Genomic DNA, 25,404 nt, shown 5'->3' on the forward strand with positions numbered 1-25,404 from the left:
CTACTATGGAAAACAGTCTGAAGTTTCCTCAAAAAATTAAAAATAGTCTATGGCCATGCTACCCTGAACATGCCCCATCTGGTCTGATCTCAAAAGCTAAGCAGGGTCAGGCCTGGTTAGTACTTGGATGGGAGACAACCTAGAAAGACCAGGTGCTATAGGTGCAAAAAATAAATTAAAAAGATAATAAGGGATTATAAACTGACAAGGTCCTTGCAAACTGTGAGGTCAACCAACGGGTACCTCACCTAAAAAATAGAAAATAAAATAATAAAGTTAAAAATAGAACTACCATATGATCCAGCAATTCCACTTCCGGATATTTATCTGAAGAAAACAAAAGCACTAATTTGAAAAGATATATAACACCCCTATGTTCACTGCAGCATTATTTATAATAACCACAATATGGAAAGAACTTAATCTCATATATATGTGATGGAATATTATTTAGGCACACAAAATAATGAAATCTTGCCATTTATGACAACATGGATGGGCCTAGAGGGTATTATGCTAACAGATATCAGTCAGAGAAATATGAATACCGTATGATCTCACTTATATGTGGACTCTAAAAGAACAAACAAAAACAAAACTCATAAATATAGAGAACAGTCTGGTGTTTGCCAGAGGTGGGGATGGGCGAAATGGGTTAAGGAGGTCAAAAGGTACAAACTTCCAGCTATAAAATAGATAAATCAAGGATGTATCAAACAGCATGGTGACTATAGTTAATAATACTGTATTGCATATTTAAAAGTTGCTGAGAGTAGATGAGATCTTAAAAGTTCTCATCACAAGAAAAAAATTTTTGTAAATATGTATGATGACAGATGTTAACTAGATTTTCTGCGGTGAACATTTCACAATATATACAAATATCAGACTATTGCGTTATATACCTGAAACTAATATAATGTTATATGTCAATGATACCTCAATAAGAAAAAAAATTTAAACAAGAAAAAATAAAACAGGTTTGCATTTATATAGCACCTTTCTTTTAAAATATTCCAGACAGGCTCCAGGTACTCATTAGTTCTCCCCAAGGCCAATATGTTCCATGGAAATCCTACCATCCCCTCTGAATCACACTTAATTGAGAAGGAAAATGACCCCGGGAGAGGGCCCTGCCCCAGAGAAGTATATGGCAGGGCCTGGAAACCAGGAAGTGTCTTTTGATTACCCCACCTAGAGTTCTTTTTCCTAAATTGTTTCCAGGAAATACAGACAAGGTCACTTAATTATAAAGAAACTCGTAGCTTCTGTCCTATGTCTCTTACTTGCAATCATTAAAAATTTCTCCATCGGCCCCAAATGCAATATCTAGGGGTGGCTCTAAAGTCTGCATTGCAAAGGCAATGCAACATATCTCCTGGATGAAGTTATTGAGGAGGCAAAAGTCAACTTCCGGAGGGAATGAAATCTTGGGATTGACATTCATGGCTCGGATCACATCCTGAAAAACAAAAAGATGGCATCACCTTTTTACCAACCTGTGACAAGAAACTCTGACACAATCCTAAGGACCTGATGACTAACAGAAGATTAAAAAAAAAAAAAAAAGCACACAAATAAAAACAAGTTAAAGTAGAGAAGGGGCATGTGTGCTAAAACAAGAAAGCCTCATTGATAAGGAAGGAGGAAGGACGGCAGTACAAATGACATAATAAAGGTCTCAAGAGAGTCTCAAAAAGAAAAAGGAATAAAGAAAGAAGATCCTTAGCAACTTTTATTTATTCTTTCCTTATTATTATTTTTTTAATTCTGGGCAAGTTATACGATGTGCCAACACAGAACTCTGACTTGTTCATAATCTATAAAAATAACAATAGCTTGGTTCTTTTTTTTTAGTTTACTTAGTGCAAGTCTTGTGCTAAGCAAATCACTCTTTTTCTTTCATTTAATCCTCTCAAGGTCATAGTTCATGACTTTATGGGGTCATGACCATTGTTGCTCCCACTTAAGGAGTATGAAACTAAAGCACAGCTCTAGAGGTTAAGCAAATGTGAAGATCAAACAGCTGGTAAGTGGCAGAGCCAGGATGCAAATCCATACCTATTTTTTCCCCAAATCATTGCTCTTAAGCACTATGGTAGTCTATCTTCCAATCTTAAGAGCCCATCTAAAGAGTAGAACTATAAAGCTCAGAATATTTTCCCGCTTAAAATGCCTAAGAAAGAAACAGCCAATAAGGACTGGTTATACACAGTAAATTGGATATTGCTCATTTCTTCTCTTCTGTTACATAGAAGCGAAACTAAGCGCTGAATGGATTTCTGAGTTATTAGTATTCAGAGTAAACATGAATACAGCAGCAGCAAATCAGCTCCAATAAGAGATCCAACACTTACGTTTACACTGCCTTGGGAATCATATAGATCAAGATGACAAATGATATAATCTGAGACAGCATCCTCAAAGTCATCGGACCCCACATAAGATGGTGACAACGATTTCCTCACACGGATCTTGAAATGTCTGAATGCCATTTTGGCTACATGGAATGCCTCCTGCACATAAAAATTGCAGCAAATTTATTTGGTGAGAGGAGAGGGTCTAAGAGGTCCAAAGCAAGGAATGAAGAAAGAATGCCCACCAAAAATTCAACATCATATGGGTCTCCTTATAACTAAACACAGTTGGTCAAAACTATTTCAATCTGGGAGAATGTACATATCCCAATTTTAAAAAGTACATTAATACATATACTACAACTACATAGTAACTCCTCAGACAGTGGACCATCGTTCTGGTGATCCTAAGTGCAAGAACCAGGACAGTACAGAGGGTCAAGGAAATAAATCGTCTATGGCTACATAAATACTTGAAAGGTGTTAGTTGTTTCTATGATCCTATACCATGTTACTGGTCAAGGAATATGAGAAAATTATCAGTCTAGTGTTTATGTTAAACATAGATGCATATCAAGTGTCTGGAATGTTTTCTGGCATATATTAGTTCAAGAAATATTAATTAAATGACTGTTACATAGTCGGCACTGGGAAAACTTAGTTATGCATGAAGACATGGCCTCTATACTCACAAAACTTTAACCAATTCACTAAGTGATTCTTAATTATATAAACCAAGGGTTGGCAAACTTTTTCTGTAAAGAGTTGGATAGTATATATTTTAGGCTTTGCAGGTCACATACTGTCTTTGTCACATTTTTTTTTTTTTTTACTACCTTTTAAAATTGTAAAACTCTTCTTAAAATCTTAGCTTGCAGGTGGTATTTCTCTTAGAAATACGGGCCAGGGCCAGATATGGCCCACAAGTCCTAGTTTGCTAACTCTCGATATAAATGAATACATGATAAAGTTTAGTAGATTCCAATAATTCTTCTCCCATATCATTGTTCTGTTCTGTTTTTTAATATTTAACTGTTCTCATAATGAACTCAGTATCTTAATATGGTAACCCAAGGAACAAATTCATTTGTTTTGGGAATTAAGGATTATATATGAGCACTTTTTAATCTGCCATACTCAAGTAGCTGATATGTTAGCAGCTTTAGTAACTAGTCTTAGTTGAATAAACAGAAGAGTTAACACAATCACAGCCTTCTGATTTTTCTAAGAATGAAAGGAAATCAATCAAATGATAGCCATTAGCAATAATATATCTCCTGGTGTACCTATGCCAATTTAGAAGACTCATTGTAAATCAATTTAGCATATACCCATTTGAGATAGCCCAACAGTTACGACTACTTCAACAAATGTCTGGTCGGTATCAATATTAATAAATATGAATAGTTACTGATTGTGAAAAATGATTCATCCTAAATACTTGCAATGTAAGGAAGAAAGAAAGGAAGAAGGGAGAAAGGAAATCCCACCCTCTCGCAGGAACCTCAGGATCTACCAGGATCTTTTTAAGATCCTGGACCTTTTTAGTCTGTACTGTTCGGTTTACCAAAAATTGTCTCCCCGCTGCACCCGAGGCCCTCTGGAGCGCAGCCTTAGCGTCACATACCACTGTGGCAATGTAGATGATCCGCTGCACGGTCTCGGCTTTGTCAATGCAGCGCCGTAACAGGCACTGGGCGTCCAGGCGGGCCTGGGAATAGGCGTCGCTGAACCGCGACAGGAGAGCAGCCTTGCGCGCCACACTGGACAGTTTAGCGCGATTCGGAGACGGGGTCCTGATCTTCACCACTGCAGTGGAGGGGCTGCCTGACCTGCTGCGGCTGCGGGTGCGGGTGGGGCTGTGGGTGGGGCTGCGGGTGGGGCTGTGGCTGAGGCTGCGGCTGCGGCTGTGGCTGCGGCTGCGGCTGTGACTGCGGCTGTGGCTGCGGCTGTGGCTGCGGCTGTGGCTGCGGCTGCGAGGGGTAGGGCTAGGAGACCGGCTCCTGGTGGACCTGTTGGTAAGCAAAAATCAGCAGGGAGGTGCCCTGATTCACTACTGTCTTTCCTTGTTCTCCCCACACAAGGTGCGAATGATACTCAGGAGTCACCGGCCCTTGCTGGCAGGGAGAGCAGCAGTTGCCTCCATGACCTGCCCACCAGGCCTGGGAGAGGCACTCTCTCCATGACGCCTCAAATGTGACCACAACCATGAAAGAAGACTCTTATTTGCCTGGTGAATTAAAATTGATAAAGCACTTTCACTCACTGAGCACCTCAATTTATCCTTTAAGCAGTTCTGTGAAGCCAGCATTGATAGTTGGCCATTTTATAGATGGTGAACTTGAAGCTCAGAAAAATTAATCAGCTGTCCTAGACTAACACAGCAAGCAAGAGCCCAAGTTAAAAAAGTCAGATTTCCAGTCCTTCTACCCTCAACCTTGGTAATTACTCCTTATGGCATAAAATCTTACACCATATGAGCCGTACAGTCTAAAATGAGACGAACACTGAACAATGAGAAAGATCTATGTTGCAGTTCCAGCTCCAACATGTCATAGCAATGGGGGCGTTTACAATCATTTTTCCTCCCCAGAGCCTGAGTTTTCACCTACACAATTTTTGCTCTATTTTGGGGTGGAGGAGGGATTGGAAGATCAGGTGAGCTAGTACATGTGGAAATACTTGGTTAATTGGAAAGCAGGTATCGGTGAACCGGGCACAGCTACCAAGTACAATGTAAATTACCAGACTAGCTAGCACAAAGGAAAGGGGCCCCTCAAAAGGGAACTTTTGTAGAAAAAACTGTGGAGTAAAATGTAGTGCAAAGCAGACACTGAAAGGAAGCGGAGAAAGCCCCCATTTATAGTGTTTGCCAGTTTTCATGGTGGAACGAATACTCCAACTATGGCCGATTTCAAATCATCAATGTGATGTCATTGAATTTGGTGTTAGGAAGAAATGCACGGAATCCTAATCTAACAGGAGCTAGAACAAGCCAGCACCAGCACAACACTGGCAGAGTGATTCCCCAAAATGAAAGACTAAGGTGACATTTAAGGAATGCGGACCTGGGATGGGAGTGGCTTGACAGCCTGGATCAGGGCTGGCGGTGGGGAGAGGCGAAGTGGGAGGTGTTAGAACAAGGAAGATGCAGCAACTCCAAAGAGAAACCTCTTACTTTGTCCTCACTTAACACTGTCTGAATAACCTTGTCTTAACGCCTCTGATCATCAGTAGAAAGGGGTTTCACAAGAACACTTACCTAACCTACACACTCCTTCAAACAAAGCAAGCTAGAAAAGGAAACAGGAAAATCACAGTGCCATTCCTGCACAGAGGACTCTCAGGCCTCAGAGACCCTCGTGTCACAGAACCTTCTTTCAGCATGGGTACCACCTCTGGCATCATTGGCCCATTCATATCTGATTTCAAGCCAAAGAATTGTCCTTTCACATATGTCTCAGTTTCATTCCTTAACCTTCAATGTCAGCCCTAAACCAGTTAGTGCCCAAGTTCTGGCAATCTGGGAGGTGTTGTCTCTCTCTGGAAGAATAGAGATAGAGAAAACCTTTTACAATTCAAAGCTTCCAGTATTGTCGGGGTTTGGGTCCAAGGATGTCATTTTACTTTTTCTTTTCCCAAGCCAGGCTGTCACTAACAAAAGGAACTTAAATGAAAAGATCTGTGAGACTGTGTCGGACCTTCCTTGGGGTGCGTCCTTCAGTGTTCGGGGCTGGTCCTCATATTCTTGCACGGCTTCTGGGCTCCACTTGTCAGCGCCACGCTTATCAGTGCCCCGCTGCTCCGTTCTCCTGTGCTCTGAGCGCCGAGGCTCGGTCCTGACCTCGGCATGCCTGGACTCTAAGCGCCTGGACTCCGAGCGGCGCTGCTCTGTGCTCCTCTGCGTTGAGCTTCTGTGCTCTGGGTTTTTGTGGCGGGACTCCTCCTGGGCTTGAAGAGATTTAAGCCTGAACAGGAAAAAATAAATAAATAAAATGTTTTTTTTTTTTAAAGAAAGGAGAAAGATAGAGGAACGGAGGAAAAGGTAATAAGCAACAATTGCCATACTTAAGAACAGAGGCTACTCTACTTCATATGCCATTATTGCATTGGAAAACACTGACGGAAATACATAAGAACAAACGCAAATTAGCAAGGAGTTGATTTGCCAAGGCCAGGGGGCCACTCCATGTCTACAGCTTGCATGGAAAAAGGCTCCTGAAGAAAAGATAGGTATGCAGATCCTCTGGCAAAAGCGGAGTGGGCCTATAGTCATACCATTCTATGTTGGACTGCTCTTAACAGCACAAAACTCCAGACACATATGATGTCCAAAACCTAGTCCAGAAGCTGGCCAAAAATATACTCCCTTATCCTCACTAGCTCTGCAATTCTCTGAACAGGTGAAAAGAGAGAGGAAACTACAGTGGAAATTTAATAATATCCACAATACTAAGCAGAAGTGTGGACCTATGAAAATAATGTATCACAGGAAAAAAAACAAATCTTTAGAAATAAAATTAGCATCCTCATAAAAATACAAAGAGGCATGACCATCATAAAACAGGAGCAAAAGCCATAAGAAGAGGATATGTTGTGATAAAAATGACAATGGTGTAAGATGAAAAGGTAAGGGGTAAGACTGAGATGGATGTGAGAAGCTAAAAATGCAATAGCAAAATTAAAAGCTGCACTGAGAACAGTAGAGAACAGAATCGATGCTATTGGAAATCAGTGAGTCATATGATCAATGTATTTGAGAAAGTATATCCAATAGGAATAAGAGACTAAAAAATGATGGGAGGGGAGACTGAAGCGGAAAATAGAACGATAATCCAAGTTAAATTTATGGCTATTTCTGAAGAAATCAGAAGAGCTGGAACATATGTAAAGGCAATAGAATGGTATTGGTATATGTATTTACATATATGTATTTTAATACAATTTCCACTTGCTCTTTTTGGGGGAAAAAATCAAAATTAAGATCAAGTAAAGTATAACCTTAAAAGATCGGTGTTTATTTTCCCCTTCTAGAAATTTATCTTTAGAGAATAATGTGAAATTTTAAATTAAGATTTTCCACAAAATTTATCACAATGTTATTTCCAGTGTTAAAAAAATTGGTATAAAAGTAAACAGTCAATATTAGGGAAATACCCAAACGATGGAACATGACACACCTATTCAAAACTGAGTTTTGTAGTATGTTTTTCTTAGTAATAGAGAAAAACAATGTTAAGTGAAAAAATGGGGTCCAAAATTGTAAACTTAGTCTCATGTTGTAGTCGTAACACTATTTTTAATGTATCTACTGGAAGAAAAATGTCAAATAGTACCAGTAACTAGTTCTGGAATTAGGAGAGGGTTTTTAGTTTCCTTTATACTACATTGTACTTTGAAATTTTCTCTAGTAGATAGGTAATGTTTTTGTAGGAAGAAAAATATATAAAGCACTAATAAAAATATTGTTGCCTTTCCTCATTGGTTGTGAACAGATTCTTTCACATTGTAATGGAACACCAAAAAAGCTAAATTCAAAGATTAATCATCAGGCTGCAATAATCCTGTCATTTTTTTTCTTACTGCTTTTTTAGCTGATTTATTTCCTCCTCTGCAGCCAAAAGTGATATGGATGATCTGTTCTTGGTTTCTTCAAGAGTCTTTCCAGTTTCAGCCAGACTGTAAGAGAAATCAGTAACTAAAGACAGATTTTCCAAAATTGGCACTTTCTAAATCAAGGCATAGATTCTCTTGGAAACTTTTGGCATATGATATAAATTCAACATAAACAAGATCAAATTATAAGACATCTGCATTCAATCAGATGATACTGCAAATATCACGGTGCACTTGTATGCAAAAACATGCTAGCATCCTTTCTCAATGTCAAACACGAAGAAATTACAAAGCTACCACCCCCAACCCTAAAATCCTATGTAATAATTATAAAAATTAAAATGTAAAGAACAAAGAAACTCATTCACTTCCTCCTCACCATCTTAATTCGTCTGCTCTAATCACACCAAATCCTGCGATTTACTTCGCTCTGTAAAAATCTTCATTTTTCTGCCGTATACTACTACCTATTCTCATTACTCTGCATAGTAGAGCTACATTTCAATTTTCCCAGACTTCTTAAATGTAAAAAAAAATTATTTGCCCACCTATATAAAAAGCCCTACACAATTACACTAGACAAGTATTTCTTGTCTTCCTGCCTTTGACTTCTACCACTTATTAAGCATGAGTTTCTCGAGTTTTCCACAGAGCTCCATCACTGTTAGTTGTAAGTACGCTCTTCATTGTAGGAAAATCATAATAAATCATACAATTTCTTGAAGTCTATCTAAATTTAAAAGGAAATGGGAGTGTGATGGATAACACTGGATGAAGACCAATGATTCTCAATTAAACTATTCTGATGCAGTGAGAGATCATGGGTTGGCAAAAGTTTCTTGACTTTGCCAACCCTACTTCCCAGAACACCCAGGCTCTTTCATCACAGTGGTCCTGAGGCTGAGAGAGTACAACTGCTACCTAAATTCACACCAGGCTTCCACATTCTTCAAGAGCCACTCCACAGGCCACCCCTGACTCTCTCAAGCAAAGTTTGTTTCTCCTTAGCCTGAGCTCCTCCAACACTTGGTTCACAATTATAATCTCATTACAAACACACTATGAACTACTTAAAGGCAAAGATTTTATTTTATTTATCTTTTTATCCCCAGCACCTAAAACAGTATCTGTCACATAAGTAGATATTAAAAAAAAGAATGAATGAATGAATGAATGAATGAAACATCTAAAGTCTAAAACAAAGCCATAGTAGCAATAACTTCACAAAAAAGACTCCTAGACGCTGAAAGGAAATTGCTGTAGAAAAGAAAATAGACTAAGAAAGGAAGGAAAGTATGAATAAGAATAAAGCGGTTTTTTTTTTCCTTTCAAGACATAGCATTCATGTGTGAGCACACACAGTGCCCTTGGATGACAAACACAGAGAAGAAAGGACGGTACATTCGTGTGCCAAAAATTGTTTTAAGCAGGTTAATATTTATTTAAATTTATTACAGATTTATTCATTCATTGAGCAAATTATTGAGAATGTACTATGTGGCAGGGATGATGCTGGGTGCTGGAGATACAACGATATCAAAATAGCAATACAAGACAGTAACGCTTTGGGGCTTCCTGTCCAGTGGGTCACAAATATGTAAAGAAATTTTTTAAAGTTTCAAACTGGGGTAAGTGCTATTCATAGATCATTGTGAAAAAGAATTAAAGGCGGGGGGGGGGGGGAAGGAAGGACTTTTCAATGTATAGTGGTCACAGACAGACTGAGAAAGTCACATGTAAGCTGAGACCTGAAGGACAACAAAGAGCCAGCCATGCAAAGAGCCAGCAAGAGACTTCTATTTTTCTGAAAAAAAACACAGGCAAAGGCCTCAAAGTGAAGAAGTAAACGGTTGACTAGGTGAGGGGAGCCTGGCAAGAGATGAGGGTGGAGCTAGAGGTAGGGCCAGATCATGCAGGGTTGTGAGAGCCTGGGAAGGAGTTTAGAATTTTTTTTTTCCAGTATGAAAGGAGGCTACTACCAGCTTCTAAATAAGGAAGTGACTTCATACAATAAAAATATATCTATACTTGGCTATGTGAAAAAATGTATTGTGTAGAGAAGGAATGAAAACGTGAAAGCCAGTTGGAAAGCAATGGGTTGAGGCAAGGGCTATCAGGGCAATGGTAGTAGAATAGAAAGAGACAAACGCGGGAGATGCTTAGGGGGCAAGTTCAACTGGATATTCCAATAGATGGCTTATAGGAAAGGACGAAAATTGAGATTCCTAACCAGAATCCAGGCACAAAATCTAGTGGTCTTCCTTTGCCTAGGGTGCATCGAACACAGGCAGACCTGTCCCTATCAGCACTGCATTGGAATTTACATTCTTTAAGAGTCTGATCTCTCAGTCTAACCCTTCAAATGAATACAAATGACAGATAAATGTAGCCTGCTTCATCTTGCTTTTGCTCTTCCTTTTAATTTTTCTCTTTACCTGATATCTGACACCCTCCTCAATCCTTCCCCTCTGCATCTTGATAGATTTTCATGTAACAATATGTCTATGTTTATAAATATGGGCTGATAATGGGCCTATGAAGAAGGAGCTCCAGGGATGGAGCCAAGGAGACCAGGGTCTTAGAGATCATAATATAATACAGAAATCCCGTCCCTCAAATCAAAGACCCTGACTCCCAATTCTCTCTCTCTCTCTCCTTCCCTTCCTCCCTCCCTCTCTCCCTCTCCCCACCGACACATATTACTTATAAGCAAATGTCCACATTTTACACGAGCCATTATTCTCCTTTCAAACTAAAAAATTAAATGATTAAACGATTCCTTTTGGAAAAAGATAACTTGCATTCCTCTTACTCGTCTTGAACCTGGTTGAGTTGATTACGAGTTGAGTTCAGTTCATAGTCTAATTGTGAATCCCGAGCACCAGACTCTTTCTGTTTCTCCTTATCAAATGTGTCCTGCAATGATACACACATCAAAAAATTGTTTGAATATACAAAACAACATAGACAGATTGCAAAAACATCATGCTGAGCAAAAGATATCAAGCACACAATGTATGGTTCTATTTACATGAACTTCTAGTGCACGCAAATTAATCTGGAATCATAAAGTCAGAAGAGCAGTTGCTGGTGCCCCCTTCCGGCCACCATGTTTCATGGTGTGTGGGTTTCAAACGGAGCTAGAGGCAATGGCGGCGGCAGCAGCTCGGCAGGATCCTGTAGCTCCTGCCTCCCCAGCGCTGCTGGCTACTGGTGGCCCAGAGGAGCAGAGGTCAACATTGAAATTGCAACCAAATTATAAAATAATCAATGTGGAGAATCACGTGAAGTCCAGATGATCATAACACCTACGTCTGATAATATAAAAGAGACACATCGAATCCGTGGGAACTCCCAGGCACAGAAGTTGTAGCAAAACTGAGGCTGTATTGGCTGAATGGACTTTGTCTCCCTGAGATCCTGCTTCGCCCAAGCCACAAAGTGTCTGCAGCCCATTGACAAGCAGCTTCTTGTGCCCTGCTTGGCTCTGGGGTCATGCAGTCAGCACAGGCAACAGACCTTGGCTAGTGCGGTGAGCACGTAGTGAGGAAAACAGTTGTTGATAGACTGCTGCTGCCTGTACAAGCTGCAATATCTCTTGAGGGGATCACAGAGGTCTGTACTGGCCTGACAGCCCTTGACTCCCTGAGCTCTTGCCCCATCCAATACACAAAGTGCCCGCTGTACATTGGTAGGCAGCTGCCTCTGCTCTGGGGCAGCACATTTAAGCCCAGGGTAGGCAGCAGCTGACCTTGTTATGAATGTAAACTTGTATAGGAGCTGCAGAGGCAGCGTTGGTGTGTAAACTGACACTGCAGTGGCAGGGAGAAATTTACTCGATAGACCCAGGAGATTTCCAGGGTTCCTGTGCCTCCCAACACACATATCACCCAGAGGCTCAGCCAGTTTCAGAGACGTAATTACAGGCAACTGACACGTAGTGTCAGGCCTTGAGGAGCACTGGTCCCTCTGTTAAACTGCCATAGGTCAGGGATGGGGAATAACTGACTGCTGCCTACAGCATTGTCTCTTCCACTTACCTAGAGATTCAGCATAGGCAACAACCATCTGCGGAGCGCTTTGTAGCTCTCACTGGGTAGCCCTGAGCAATCAAAAGCAGTGGGTGACCTTGGCCTACGGGAGAGCCCCTCTCAAGGGGCCACAAAACCAATGCATTTGGAGGCTGGCACCAGACCACAACAGAGCAACTCCTGACTAGTCCCATTAGTGATACACACAAAGGGTGGTTGTAACAAGTACACAAGCCTGCTAGGGCATATCCCACTCAGTGGGGTCAGCCTCCACACAACTCTTACCCTGTGGGTGCAGCCAATTTCCATAACTTGTCAGCTTGAGCGTTAATCCCATCCACTGATTTACTAACGACAATAAAGGCTTGGAGACAACAGAAGATCACACACAACCCACACAAAGATCACATCCGGAGTCCCCAGCATAAGGGATCAGGGAGAGTTCACCACTGGACACCTTCTACATTAGGCCATCTGTCCAAGGCTGAGAGATGAAAGAAATATTCCTGACACATAGGAATAAACACAGAGAGGCTAATAAAATGAGAAAACAAAGAAACATGCCACATATTAAACAAAAGGGGAAAAGTCCAGAAAATAAGCTAAATGAAATGGAGGCAAGCAACCTACCAGAGACAGAGTTCAAAATAATGATTATAAGGATGCTCAACGAACTTATGGGGAGAATAATGAGAACCTCAAGAGCATAAAAAAGGATATAGAAACCATAAAAAAGAACCAGACAGAAATAAGGAATACAATAACTGAAATGAAGAATACACTAGAAGGATTCAACAGTAGATTGGACGAAGCAGAAGATTGAATCAGCAAGTTGGAAGACAAGGTAGCATAATACATCTAATCAGAACAACAAAAAGAAAAAATGAGGATAGATTAAGAGACCTCTGGGACAACATGAAGCTTAAAAATATCTAGATCATAGGAGTACCTGAAGAGGAAGAGAGAGAGCAAGGGATTGAGAATCTATTTGAAGAAATAATCAGAAAACTTTCCTAACCTGGCAAGGGAATTAGACATACACATTTAGGAAGCACAAAGAGTCCCACAAAGAGAAATTCAAACAGACCTACACCAGACACATCATAATTAAAATGCCAAAGGTCAAAGACAAAGAGAGAACCTTAAAAGCAGAAAGAGAAAGGAAGCTAGTTCCTTACAAGGGCTCCCCCATAAGAATGTCTTCTGACTTTTCAATGGAAACTTTGCAGGCCAGAAGGGAATGGCAAGAAACATTAAAAGTTATGTAAAACAAGAATCTACAACCACAAATACTCTACCCAGCAAGGCTTTCAATTAAAATGAAAAGTGAGATAAAGAGCTTCCCAGACAGGAAAAGGCTTAAGGAATTCATCACCAACAAGCCAGCATTATAAGAAATGTTAAAGGGTCTTCTGTAAAAAGAGAAAGGGTAAAAAAGAAAATACAAATAACAAATATGAATAATAAAATGGCAGTAACAATGTACCTATCAGTAATCGTTTTAACCGTAAACGGATTAAATGTTCCAATCAAAACACATAGAGTAACCAAATGGATAAGAAAACAAGACCCATACATATGCTGTCTACAAGAGACCCACTTCAGATCAAACGACACTCATAGACTGAAAGTAAAGGAATGGAAAAAGATATTTCACACAAACAGAAATGAAAAAAAAAAAGCTGGGGTAGCAATACTTATATCAGATAAAGCAGACTTTAAAACACAGGTTTTGTTTTCTCCCTGATAAAACAGTTTAGAAAGTTTAATCCTTTGGCAATTATCTTTTCTTTTTGTTTTCCAATTATGTTAAATGCATGCTACCTAATTAAGGAATGTAGTCAGCGGTACTGTAATGGCTATGTGTAGAGCCAGGTGGATGATAATCAGGCATTGTTTCATAAACTATGCAAATGTCTAACCAATGTACTGTATACTTGAAACTAACAATAAAATGAAATGCTTTAAAAAATGTATGCAGTTTATGCTACCTATTAATACTGCATTTGTTTTCCTTTTTAGATAACACTTGTTATCTGGGCTGTGATTCGCATTGGACCTATATCACTATACCCAGAATAACATGCATTAGAAGCATATGAAAGTCCACAGGGAAAAATTTTGCCTAAAGTCAAATGATGTCTATAGAGCACTTACCACATCTAGTTGTTTCACATGCATATCACTTTAAATTCTCACAATGATCCTATTAGACCAGCAAAAGCATTATCCCCATTCAACAAATGAGGACACTGTGACATAAAAGGTTAAATAACCTACCCAGGACCATAGAAGAGGTACTAGAATTCTGTTCAGTGTTCTCTACTACCTCATAAGGCCCTGTTGCTTAGAACAGACATGTTTTAATTTTAGAAAGGAATTTATGTAAATCCATATAAACATTTAAGATCAAGGTTAGTGTTTTGCTTACCCAGCCATATGATGCCAATGCCTTAAGCAAGGTATATATTCTCTTTCCAGTCTGGTCTTCAACTGTTAAAACACGTATACTGTCCCATGGAAACCACCAATACCAACCACAGGCTGGGATACCCTTTGTCAGTCTATCAGAACTGAGCTTTCTTCTTATCTTGGAAGTTTCCAATTAGTTTTATTTTACTCTTTCAAAATACTGAGCTTTTCCCTATCTAATGATCTCTTTCTCTTCTGAGCCCCCACGGCACCCTAAAACTGCCTGAGTGACTGATCTGTCATTTAAAAGTTACCATTTAATGCCTAGTGTGGGCCAAGCCATGTTCCAGATGTACATCATCGCAAGGCCCTTTTTCTAGTGGAAGAAGCAGAGGCTCATCGATTTGCCTGAAGGTACACCACTAGTAAAGCTGGGATTTGGATGCAGGTCTGTCTTAAGAGGAAACTCAATCCATTATACCCCAGACCACCATAAACAGAAACCCACTTCTTATACCTGTGTCCCAATTCCCTAAGCATAGTTGAGCCCCTCACTAGGTCATATCTTACATATGTTTGAGTTTTCAGAGCCTGCTAAAAGTCAAGGGGAATCCTTTGGCATCCTTACCTGTAGAGAGGGGACCCTGCTGTCAACAGGTTTTCCCACGGAAGCAGCAGTAAAAGAGGCCTCCAGCCAAGGTAAAAGGCGTGATTTGATTACCTCCACACCGTCATAATGTCCTCCTAAGAGAATCCACAAATCAGGTCAGTGAGAGAAACTCAACCACACCAATTCAGTCAGAGAGCACAAAGAAAAGGAAGAAGAAGAGCTGGATGGGAAAGCACAGGCCATTCTTACCTTCTTGAGCTGTTGTGGTGAGGATTCCAAAGAGTTGTCCCTGCACTTTGGCAACTTGTTCAATGAGTTCGAGGCAAAGACTCAGATTTTGATCACATGAGTTTGTCTGCAAAGCCAAAATAGCAGGCATCAATGCAATTTCTTTACTCTGGGACCCACTACAAGTAGACAAGGGCCCCCCTTTATGTGAGGGCTGCCTGGCTCTGGTAAGCTCCCAGGACAGAGGCTGCTGTGTGTTCACCAAAATGTGTTTCCCTTTCTTCCTGTGCACACAGCTAGAACACTTTCCCAGCTACCCTAGCAGTTTGTGCAGCCATGTAACTGAGTCCTGGTCCATGAGATGGGAAGTGATGTGTGCCACTTCCAGATATGACCTAGAAGAAAACTTAAGTGATTCTCTTCTTTCTCTCTCTTTTCTCATCTGCTAGCCAAAGGCAGAGGACCAAGCAGTGGACCCCCAAGGACTTAAGGGATGGTGGAGCCACAAGATTTGGAAGTGTGCTAACTAAACACTTACAATGACTGTTACGTAACTGAGAAAGTTTATTTGTGGGTGGTAAGCCACTGAGATTTGGGGGTCATTTTAATAGCAATAACCCTGACACACTCAATGGAATCCCACAACAAATCCTTCTATAAAGTGAATAGACCCTTTGTAACACAATACAAATCATTGCTTCCTAATTTACCTGCTTTATTGGTTCTTGACCTCTAAGGTCAACATGTGCATAAAGGACACTACTTGTTAACAGTAAGAAAGTAGCACTGGGTTGAGGATACAGTGGAGAGTAAGACATAAAAGATGAGCCAGGCCACACAACACATGCAGACTAGTGGGGGAGACAGGAGAATAGGCAGTTATCCTGCAATGAAACAGTAAGTCTTACTATAGGGATAAGCACAAGCGTCTACTCAAGAGCCCATTGTCTTGGAAAGTCAGGGAAGTCTTACCAGAGGAAGTAAAAGCTAGGCAAGAAGAAATTAGGTAGACTTGGGAAAAGGGCTGTTTGAATGGCTGTGGAACATTTTAAGCAATAAGAGCAGAACATGAAGAAATCAAGGGATAGGCTTTTCAGTAATTAACTTGCTTTTGTCATCTCCTTGGTGAACTTTCACCTTTTCCTAATTAGCCAAATCTCTAATCAATTTTAACACTAAAGGAAGGAGCCCAACTACATGGAACAAGCGAAGAGTATGGGTGTAAAATGCATAGATTGATATGTCGTCTCAAGCCATACTAAGTCACTAGCACTGGGTGCTTCCTAGGCACTACAAATCTTGACACAGGAAGCAGGGTACACGGAGGATAGAAACTAGAATGAAGAGGAAAAGTTCAGAGGACCTCCGTGCAAAAGTTTACAAGTTTATAAAAAGCATATCTGTGTCATTGAGGAAAGTTGTTGAGGCAAGCAGTAAGCTCCCTGTGGACAGAGGACATGCCTTCCCCATTCGCTGTTGTATTCCCAGCCCTGCATTGAAACTCAATAGTATGTATTGGATGGATGAATAAATATGAGATAATTCACTCACTTTGGATTTGTGACATACCTCCTAAGTGCCGGACACTACTAATGCTTTACATATATAAACTCTGTTCAGCCTCACGAGAGTACACAATGAAATATGAGAGTCATTATTATCATTTCATCTTCAGATGAGAAAACTTAGATGCAGAGAGATTCAATAACTAGCCCAAGGTTGCTTAACTAGAATAATGTCAGAACTGAGGTTAGAACCAAGCTGCTAGTTCCAGAGGTGCTGGTAACTAGCTCTGCTCTAGCACTGATTTCTATTGTAGCAATTTGTCTCTGTCTCATCCTCTATCCCCTTCTCCTAAGAAGACTATGAGGTTTTTAAAAATGACTTAATCTTTTTCATGTTTGTATCAACTACCACTAATATCCATAGCAAATTGAAGGGCCCAACAATATTCATTGGATGAATGAATGAATGGTGACTTAACGCATAATACTGATATGATCGGAACATTTGGAACCCACAGCCTGAACAATTATCTCCACTCCTTCCTCATTGAACCTGCGGCTCTTTTGCCCTTGCTCTTTTACTCCTGCACTTATCACATTGACCTTCAATTCCCCTGGACAGAGAACGGGCGAGGGAGTCAAGTAGACCTGAATGAGTGTCTCAGCTCTGCTACTTGCCACAAGTTCTGTGTGATCCTGCACAGGTTACACAACCTCTCTGAGCCCATTTCCTCTCCAGAAAAAATAAGTATAGATAATGCCTTGCAGAGTGTTAGGAGAATTAAATCAAAATAGTGCATATTCAGCACCTCAGAGAGAGAAGGAGTTCAACGACTGGAACCTCCGAGGTGGTATGCAGTATTAATAGGAGCACTGGGCTTAGGAAGAAGGCAGACCTTGGTTCTACTTTTGTTCTCCATTTATGAGCTGCATTCCCTTAGAAAATAGATTTTAAATAAGAGCCTCCATTTACTCATGTGTAGGAGGTGGTTGATCTCACAAACTAACTTAGGAGAGGAGTAGAGGAGATACACAATGATCAGAAGTATTACTGTGGTATTATTACTATATGCTCCTGTGCCTTGCCTAGTACCTGGTACAAAGTAGGTGCCCAAAGGAATGTTTGTCAAATGTCTGATTTTGCAACTTAAATAACAAAAGAGAATAGACTGTCAGTTCCTGGTCCCAGGACATGTCACAACATGCCGCAACTTCTAACACAAAGCATTGCAAAAGAGACGAGTTTCGGTAGGGTCACATTACTCTACCAAACACGTACTCACACAAAATAAATAAAATAAAGATATGAACTAATTATACTGTTTTCTAATTCCAAAGCACAGACTCTCAAACTTCATTCATTATAAATCAGAATTCTTATTATATGTAAGGACTTGGGCTGCCAGCTCAGGACACAAAACCACATTTAAAAAAATTTTTTTTAAGTGGCCTGGTGACCAATGAGCTCACCAACTACAGCAGTGGGATGGAGAATGGGAAATATACAAGGGTTAAATAATTACCTGAGAGTTTAGTAGGTACTCTAGGTGGATAATGAGCTGTAGGAGGGACACAGCACTCTCTGGTAAAGGGTGAGGGGTAAGAAATTAGGGCGTGACAAGCAGAGGAACAGCAGGTACCAAGGCAAGAAGCAGCAAGGTACATTACAGGGAAAAATGGAATACAGGGCCCAGAGACCAAATAAAGAAAAACTTAATTCGCCACATGAGGGGCTCTGGGCTTTATCCCATCACTGAAGGATGTAATGGGGCAAGTAGATGAGGATGGGTATGACATAGTCGGATTTGCTTTGCATTTTACAAAAATCAGTTCTGGTAGGAATAGACCAGATAGAGTTTGGATAGACAGTGAATCTAGCTGAGAGATGCTGAGGACTGTGCAGACGCTAAGGGTCCCGTAAAGGTCCTTTCTAGACCTCGAATCATATTTGTGTCAGCCAAGATCCTAGTGATGCATTACTTGAGGAGGAAGTCGGGAGGTTCAGAAACAGGCAAGAGGTGTGAGAAGGATGACGCTGTTTTGGAACAGTTAAGATATCTGCAGGACCTTCAGATGAAGATGTCTAGTCATAGTACCTAACAATTACTGAGCACCTACTCTGTGCCAGTGAGGCACTGTGCTAAGAAGTGTAAATACGGTTTCTTTTAATCCTCAAAACAACCCTACAAATTGGATACCATCCATCATCCCGAATTCACCAATGAAAAAAACGAAGATCCTAAGTAATTTGAAGGAGACAGTGGTCGAACTAGAGCCTAAACCCATTCCTGTGGCCTCTAACACTGCAGCAGAGCTCTTGACAATGAGGCTTTACCAAAAAAAGAGTTGGAAAATCAGTCTGACCTCAGGAGAGAGGTGTGTTGGAGGCATAACTTTGGAAGCCTTCAGCAGGTGGACAGAGTAGAAGCCGTGTGCATAGATAAGATCACCAGATAGAGTACAGAGTGGGGCGAGGGCCGAGGGCCCGGCAGAAGGCAATTTTGGTAATTCAGAAATGGGCTGAGGAAGAAGAGCTGATGATTGAAAAACAAAACAAGAGCAGTAAAAAATAAGAGGACAGCGAGAAGAAAGATGAAGAAGAACCAGGAAGGCAAAGGAGATGGTTTAGTCTCTCCTTCACTCGTACATTTATGCTCTCAACAAATCTTTATGAAGGGAGTTACTGTGTGCTGAATGCTAGGGACACAATGATGAAGGAGATAGTCTCTTTCCTTCAAGGAATTTATAGCCTAAGATAAACATGTCGATGCATGCAAAACCAGGTACTGCTTGCCATAATAAAGGCAAAACCAGATTTCGGGAGTGAGGCTCAAAGGAGGAGGTGGTAAGAAGCCAAGAAAATTCAGTAAAGCCTTCACTAGAGGAGATTTGTGGGCTCCAATTCCAAGAAATTCTAATTGCTCTAGTGTGGGGCTTGGGCACTGAAAAATTTTTTAAGTTTTCTAGATGATTTTTATATGCAAACAAGATTGAGAACCATGGCATTAGTGAGAAGTGAGATCAACTTAGTAAGGTTCAGTCAGCCTAATCCTTTAAGGAAAATTAAGAGAAAAGAGTATCACAATTACTAAAGAACAGTGAAAACTTGCTCAGTTACGAAAGCATAAGGGTGTTACATGTGAAGTAAACTGCATTGATTTCTGTGGATAAATTTTAAAAACATTGTTCTAGGGAATAATGCTTTGTCCCGTGTCAAAAATCACTGGTCTGAGAAATGAATAGCCACAAAAATGACCCCTCAAACAGCCGTATCAAAGTTGGGTTGGAGGTGAGCACAGAGGAAAGCAGGGAAATCAATAGAAATATGTCATGTTATAGGTGTGGAACATAAACAAGTCACCTTCACACTTATTCTATGGCTTCATACAGATAGGAAAGCAAGAGGTAACAGAAAGGAGTAGAATATTCAGGAATATAACTGCCAGCATTATTAACATAAATAAAACTTGTCCTTTTAAAGCTACTAACCCCTGTACAACAGATAAGGGTTACTCTCCTCCTTTTGTAATCCTGATGGCTATAAAAATAGAGTCTTGTTAAGGGCAGAATGCAGGTATTTTCGCAATGAAGTTCACTTGAGATCTGCCATAAACATTCTCTAGAAGCTGGCTTTTTTTCACATGTAAGAAATGCTGGGAGCTTGAATAAGAGCAAAAGCAGCTAGAGGGGAAAGGTGGGAGATACTCGACAGATATTTAAGAGGTAGAGAGTCCTCAAGGCTTGATGAACCCATTTTGTAAGGAGAAAATAGCCCAGGTTTCTGACTTGGGCTGCAGAGGTGATTGTGATGCCATTGCCCAATCCAAGGCCACAAGCAGAGAGCCAGCAAGACTGGAGAGAGGGTAACTAGTCCTGTGTGATTCATGTTGGTTTAGAGGATGTAGAGCTCCCACATGGAACTGACTGGAAGGCAGGTGGACACTCAGGTGAGGAGCTCTGGGAAAGGTTGATGCTAGAGAGAGACTTAAAAGTCACCAGCATCTGGGAAGCTAAAGTCAAAATTTGATACCATGTGTCAACTGCTGCAGAGAAATCAAGCAAAGACTAGGGAAAAAGGAGACCAAACTTGACTGACCACGAAGTAGCCTCTAATGACTGTTACGAGCGCTATTATAGCAGAATAATGGAGCAGGGGGGTTACTTGGTGTGCTTCCAGATTGTTCCGGGTTGAAGAAGAAATGGGATTTGAAGCAGCAAAAGCAATGAGGACAGAAGGACAGATTACTCCTTCAAGAAATTTCATAGTATGGGGAGGGAGAGCAACAGCACAGAGGCTTTGTTCTCGCTCCTTCAGTGTCACCAGAAGCTCTTGACTCATTGAGCCTAAATGTTGCCTAATTTCCCAGGTCCTTCATACTACGTCCCCATACGACCTATCCTGCCTCACTCCTCCCACAGCACCCCTCTCTACTCCAGTCACTGTCGTGCTTTGCCACCACTCAGCACGTGTGCTCCAGAATGACCACCGACCCTTTGATCCCTTTCACTTCCTTCTGAGCAGCCTTGACCTTATTAACATTTCCACACGGGAGTCTGATCATCCATGCCACTACCAACGGTTCTCTCCTACCCGATATTTTATTCCTAACCTTGAATCACCTCCACAAAGTGAAGAAAAAAATTAATAAAATTTGTCACTAAACATTTGAACCAACTTGCAAACTTTGACTTGAAAAGCTCTTAAAATCCATCAATATGTATTTCAGTATGAAATACAGTTATTTCCACTTTAAGAAACTTCAGTCTCATGCACACAAATTATGCTTAATGTATATTAAATAAGAAATAGTACAAAAGGATTCATCAAAATATTTCTTTAAAATATGAGTGCTAATACATTAAATGGTTTACCTGACATTTTTATTTTTTTAAAAAAATTAATTTAAATATATTTACGTAAAACAAGAGTGCCATTCCAAACCCTCCAATTGGAGAATCTGGAGGTGAGCAAGAAAAACACTATCAACAATAGGTGTGTGGAAATTAGTCTAAGGGGTGGCATTTTGCATGCAGCTCCTTGCAGCTGGCCATGGAAATTCACACATGGAAAACAAAAGCCTGAATATCTACCTTCTCTTTTCCCCACTGTCCAAGATACATATGCTTGGGGGTGGGAGTATGGGCGGGGGCGGGGGGGCGGTGCAGGAAATGAACACTACAAGTAAGTGGAATTTCCTTACATCTTCCCTTCTCTGTAGGAAATAAGAGAATAGACTTGGCAACCAAAAGACCTGTTTCATATCCAAGTTCCACTCCTTCTTGTGGAGTGACCTTGGGTAGCTAAGCTGCCCTTTTAAGGTTTGGTTTTCTCATCTGTAAAATGTAGAAAACAAAACTTGTGATTTCATAGGTTCTTATAAGGTTTAAAGGCAATAATGCAAGAAGAGTGCTTTGCAAGTTTTCAAGGTAGTTCTTTATATATTAGTTATAACAGGCTACAACTGTTCCCCTAAGGAAGCACAGTTCCGTATGCAGCAGCCTTTCAAGTAGCTCTGCTCCCCAAATCAACCCTTTAGTCTACATCATGGCTGGCTTTGTCACAATGCTACCTCCACAGCAAAGTTTTAAAATGAAAATGCTGAATTTTAGATATAAGAAAAAAATAAGTTTATATGTACCTCGACAATGTAGCAAAAGCTTCTATTTAGGCTTCTCTACTGGATTTTAGTGTTCCAGGCCCCAATTAATATTCCTATAAGATTTCTTTCATTGTGTATTCTCCTTAAATATTAAACCATGATGATCTTTACATTAACAAGTTTGTCCAAGATGAAAATAAGAAAAGTCAAATTAAAAAGTTGATAGCCCCTCTGCTAAAAACAAAAGAACCTGCCCCAATCACTTAATTTCTCTTCTAGCCGTGAATTCATCATTAGTAACAGTGGCAGGAACAGTATCACCAATCGTATATTTCATGCGCTCTCCATTTCTCAGGCTCCCCTACAGTGAGACTGAAGCCACGTAATTCTGACCAAGGGGCGATGAGTCAAAGTGATGTGTATATGATGTAAGAGTAGTGCAAGTTCTTTGCTCTCTCTTCGCCTGCAGACCTTCGAGGTCCTGTAATGAGATGGCTGCTCCACCAGATGGAGGGCTCCCGAAACTGAGCCCGGGATGGAGAGAGTTGCCATCAGACTTTGCACGGATGAGAAATGAACCTCGGTTAACAATGAGACACTAAGATTTGGGGTTTTATTCGTTACTGCAGCATTGTCTTTCTAGGAGAGAGGAAAAAGTCCTGAAAGGAAGAAAAACGTTCTTTATAAATTTACTAATTAGAACGAATCCTCAAGAATGTAGCAGTATATTGACAAAGAGGGAGAGGTGAAGGCGGTAAGGCAATCTGAAGACCCTATAGCAATCTCATGACCTTTCGTACCAAGAATTAGGCTTATTTTGGCAGAGAGGCAGCCTCTAGTTCAAATGAAAAGATTATTCTAAAACAAAAAAGAAACCTCTTTAAGGCTCCTTTTTATGTGCTAATATTGAATACCTGTTTTCACTTGTTAGTGCAGATTTCTATAACACAAGAGGAGGATAAGGCAACAAAAAGCATTACCAGCCTGCCTTACCATCCACACTCACCTATCAAATAATCAAAAGTTTCCACATCCTGGGTCTATTATTTTACTTTAAGAAATGTAAACCCATCCTATTTTAGGGATGGGGTTATCAAGGGTATAGTAAACTCTTACCATATACTACCATAGTTACATAGAGTACATTTTAAAAGTAATAAATCTCAGAGCATCTGACCAAAGTTAATTAACTCTTAGTCCACAGGACTCAGAATGGGAACAAGCATCTCAGAGGGAGGAGAGTTTCAGCCCAGAGTTGACCTCCAGGTGCCGTTAACCTTGTCAGAAGGATAATTTCTCATCATAACATCTCTATGGAGCAATAAGGTAATCAGAATCCAGTTCTACACAGGTCATTACATAACCTTTTCACAGTTGACCAATAGCCCCATGCAGATGTAGCATGGTAAATTGGGGGCACTGGGGACAGCATCCTCGTACAAGAACCTGAGGACCATTCTCAGAGTCTTTGACCTTGTTCATTAAGTGTGCCAGCGTAGTTTACAAGAGGCTGATTCACATCATCTCTTGCCTAAAGTATCTCCCAGTCTTGTCCATTTTCCCTAGCGTTGCCTATGTCCCATGGTGCAATAACTAGAGCAAACTTTCCAAAACACAGTCCAAACACAAGTCCTCACTGCACAATGCTTTTAGTTTCTCCTTACTGCCCTCAGGATCAAGTCCAAGGCCCTCCACCCTCTGGCCCCCACCACCCCACCTCCTCAGCTTTATCTCACTTCCACGCCCTGCCTTGAACTATTTACAGTCCATTCAAATATCCCAGGCTTTTTACACTCCCATGCTTTTCGCACATGCTGTTTCCTCCATCCTTCATCCTCTTCTCCAATTAGAAGTTCATCATTAAGATGCACTTGACATTTCTATTCCTAGCACCTGGCACAGATGGGTACATCGTAAGTGCTGAAAAATATCTGTTGAATAAATTAATAAATATGCACTACAAAAAGTATAAATATAGAATGTCTCGCTGAAATCTTTACACGTAGCAGAAGCTCAGTAACCATTTGTTGAATGAATTATTAAGCTCTTAATAATCGCTTCAGTTCTTGGTTGAACAAGAAGGGATTCTCTATGGCTCTTTCAACAACGTTCTCAATAACCACAAAGGAGGAAAACAATTCTGAAAGTTATGTGTTCACACCAAGCTGTCACTGAACATTCAGTAGAATCTAAGTTTTAAAGGCCAAGTAATGCAATAATCCAGCATCAAAAAAAAAAAATGAGTTGGCAATGTTTGTTATTGTTTTTATGACTTGTTTCAAAAGCCAACATATGGACAGTGCAGATATAGAACATGTCTGTCATCATAGAAACTTTTATTGGACAGCTTCGCTCTAGAAAAAATAAGGCAGCCAGTATTGCTATAGTGGATTGAGCAAGAAACAGAGTAATAGATGAGATCACAGAGTTTAAAGGAACACAACTGTGTAGGAGTTTGATGGCCTTAGGAACTGCGGCTCTTATTCTGAGTGACATAGAAAGTCTGGAGGGTTTTGCCAGAGGAGTAACTCGATCTTATTTGACATTTAGAAGAATTAATTGCTTTGGGTTACTATTTATGTAATAATCCAGACGAAAGATGTTTGAAAGTGGACAAGGGTGGTAGTAGTGGAGATGGTGAAAAGTACTCAGGTTCTGTGTGAATTTAGAAGCTGGCACCAATAGATTGCGCTGGTGAAAAAGATATAGAGTGGTTCATGATAAAGATAAATTAGGAAAGAAGTCAGTGTTTGGGGCATTGGAGAGATAAGGTCTGTTTTGACTTCAAAATGATGGGACAACTAAAAATGTCCGATGGTCAATTGGAGAAATGAGAGTTCAGACAAGAATTGCCCCTGAATATAGATATGAGATTCATCAGCATACATATAAGAGAAGTAGGAATAGAGGTAGAACAGCCACAAGAGGGAAGCAGGTTAAGGCAAGGAGAAAAACAAGGGTGCCATAGTCAAATGTGACAGAAGCCAGAGAGTTGGATAGAAATGATGGGAAATAAACATAAACTTTGGAAAGACATTGGTCTCT

The 25,404-nt window shown here is 40.4% G+C and overlaps 1 protein-coding gene across 3 annotated transcripts in view; it reads right to left on the reverse strand.

The window, feature by feature from the left end:
- The window catches only part of SPATA18 (spermatogenesis associated 18), a 41,177-nt gene that overhangs the window by 13,761 nt on the left and 2,012 nt on the right, over window positions 1–25,404 (reverse strand). For all 3 annotated transcript variants that reach the window (XR_004953114.1, XR_004953113.1, XM_036227943.1), the window contains exons 2-9: window positions 15,276–15,381; window positions 15,045–15,160; window positions 10,786–10,889; window positions 7,941–8,036; window positions 6,059–6,325; window positions 3,985–4,369; window positions 2,358–2,516; window positions 1,287–1,462 (exon numbers count right to left, since the gene is read on the reverse strand). Coding sequence is in view for 1 of the 3 variants with exons in the window: in XM_036227943.1 (XP_036083836.1) it covers window positions 1,287–1,462; window positions 2,358–2,516; window positions 3,985–4,369; window positions 6,059–6,325; window positions 7,941–8,036; window positions 10,786–10,889; window positions 15,045–15,160; window positions 15,276–15,381 (1,409 nt within the window). In the remaining 2 variants the exon portion in view is untranslated. The remainder of the gene's footprint in view (window positions 1–1,286; window positions 1,463–2,357; window positions 2,517–3,984; window positions 4,370–6,058; window positions 6,326–7,940; window positions 8,037–10,785; window positions 10,890–15,044; window positions 15,161–15,275; window positions 15,382–25,404) is intronic.

This window comes from Rousettus aegyptiacus, unplaced genomic scaffold (assembly GCF_014176215.1).
Source record: "Rousettus aegyptiacus isolate mRouAeg1 unplaced genomic scaffold, mRouAeg1.p scaffold_m13_p_10, whole genome shotgun sequence".
NCBI classification, from domain to species: domain Eukaryota; kingdom Metazoa; phylum Chordata; class Mammalia; order Chiroptera; family Pteropodidae; genus Rousettus; species Rousettus aegyptiacus.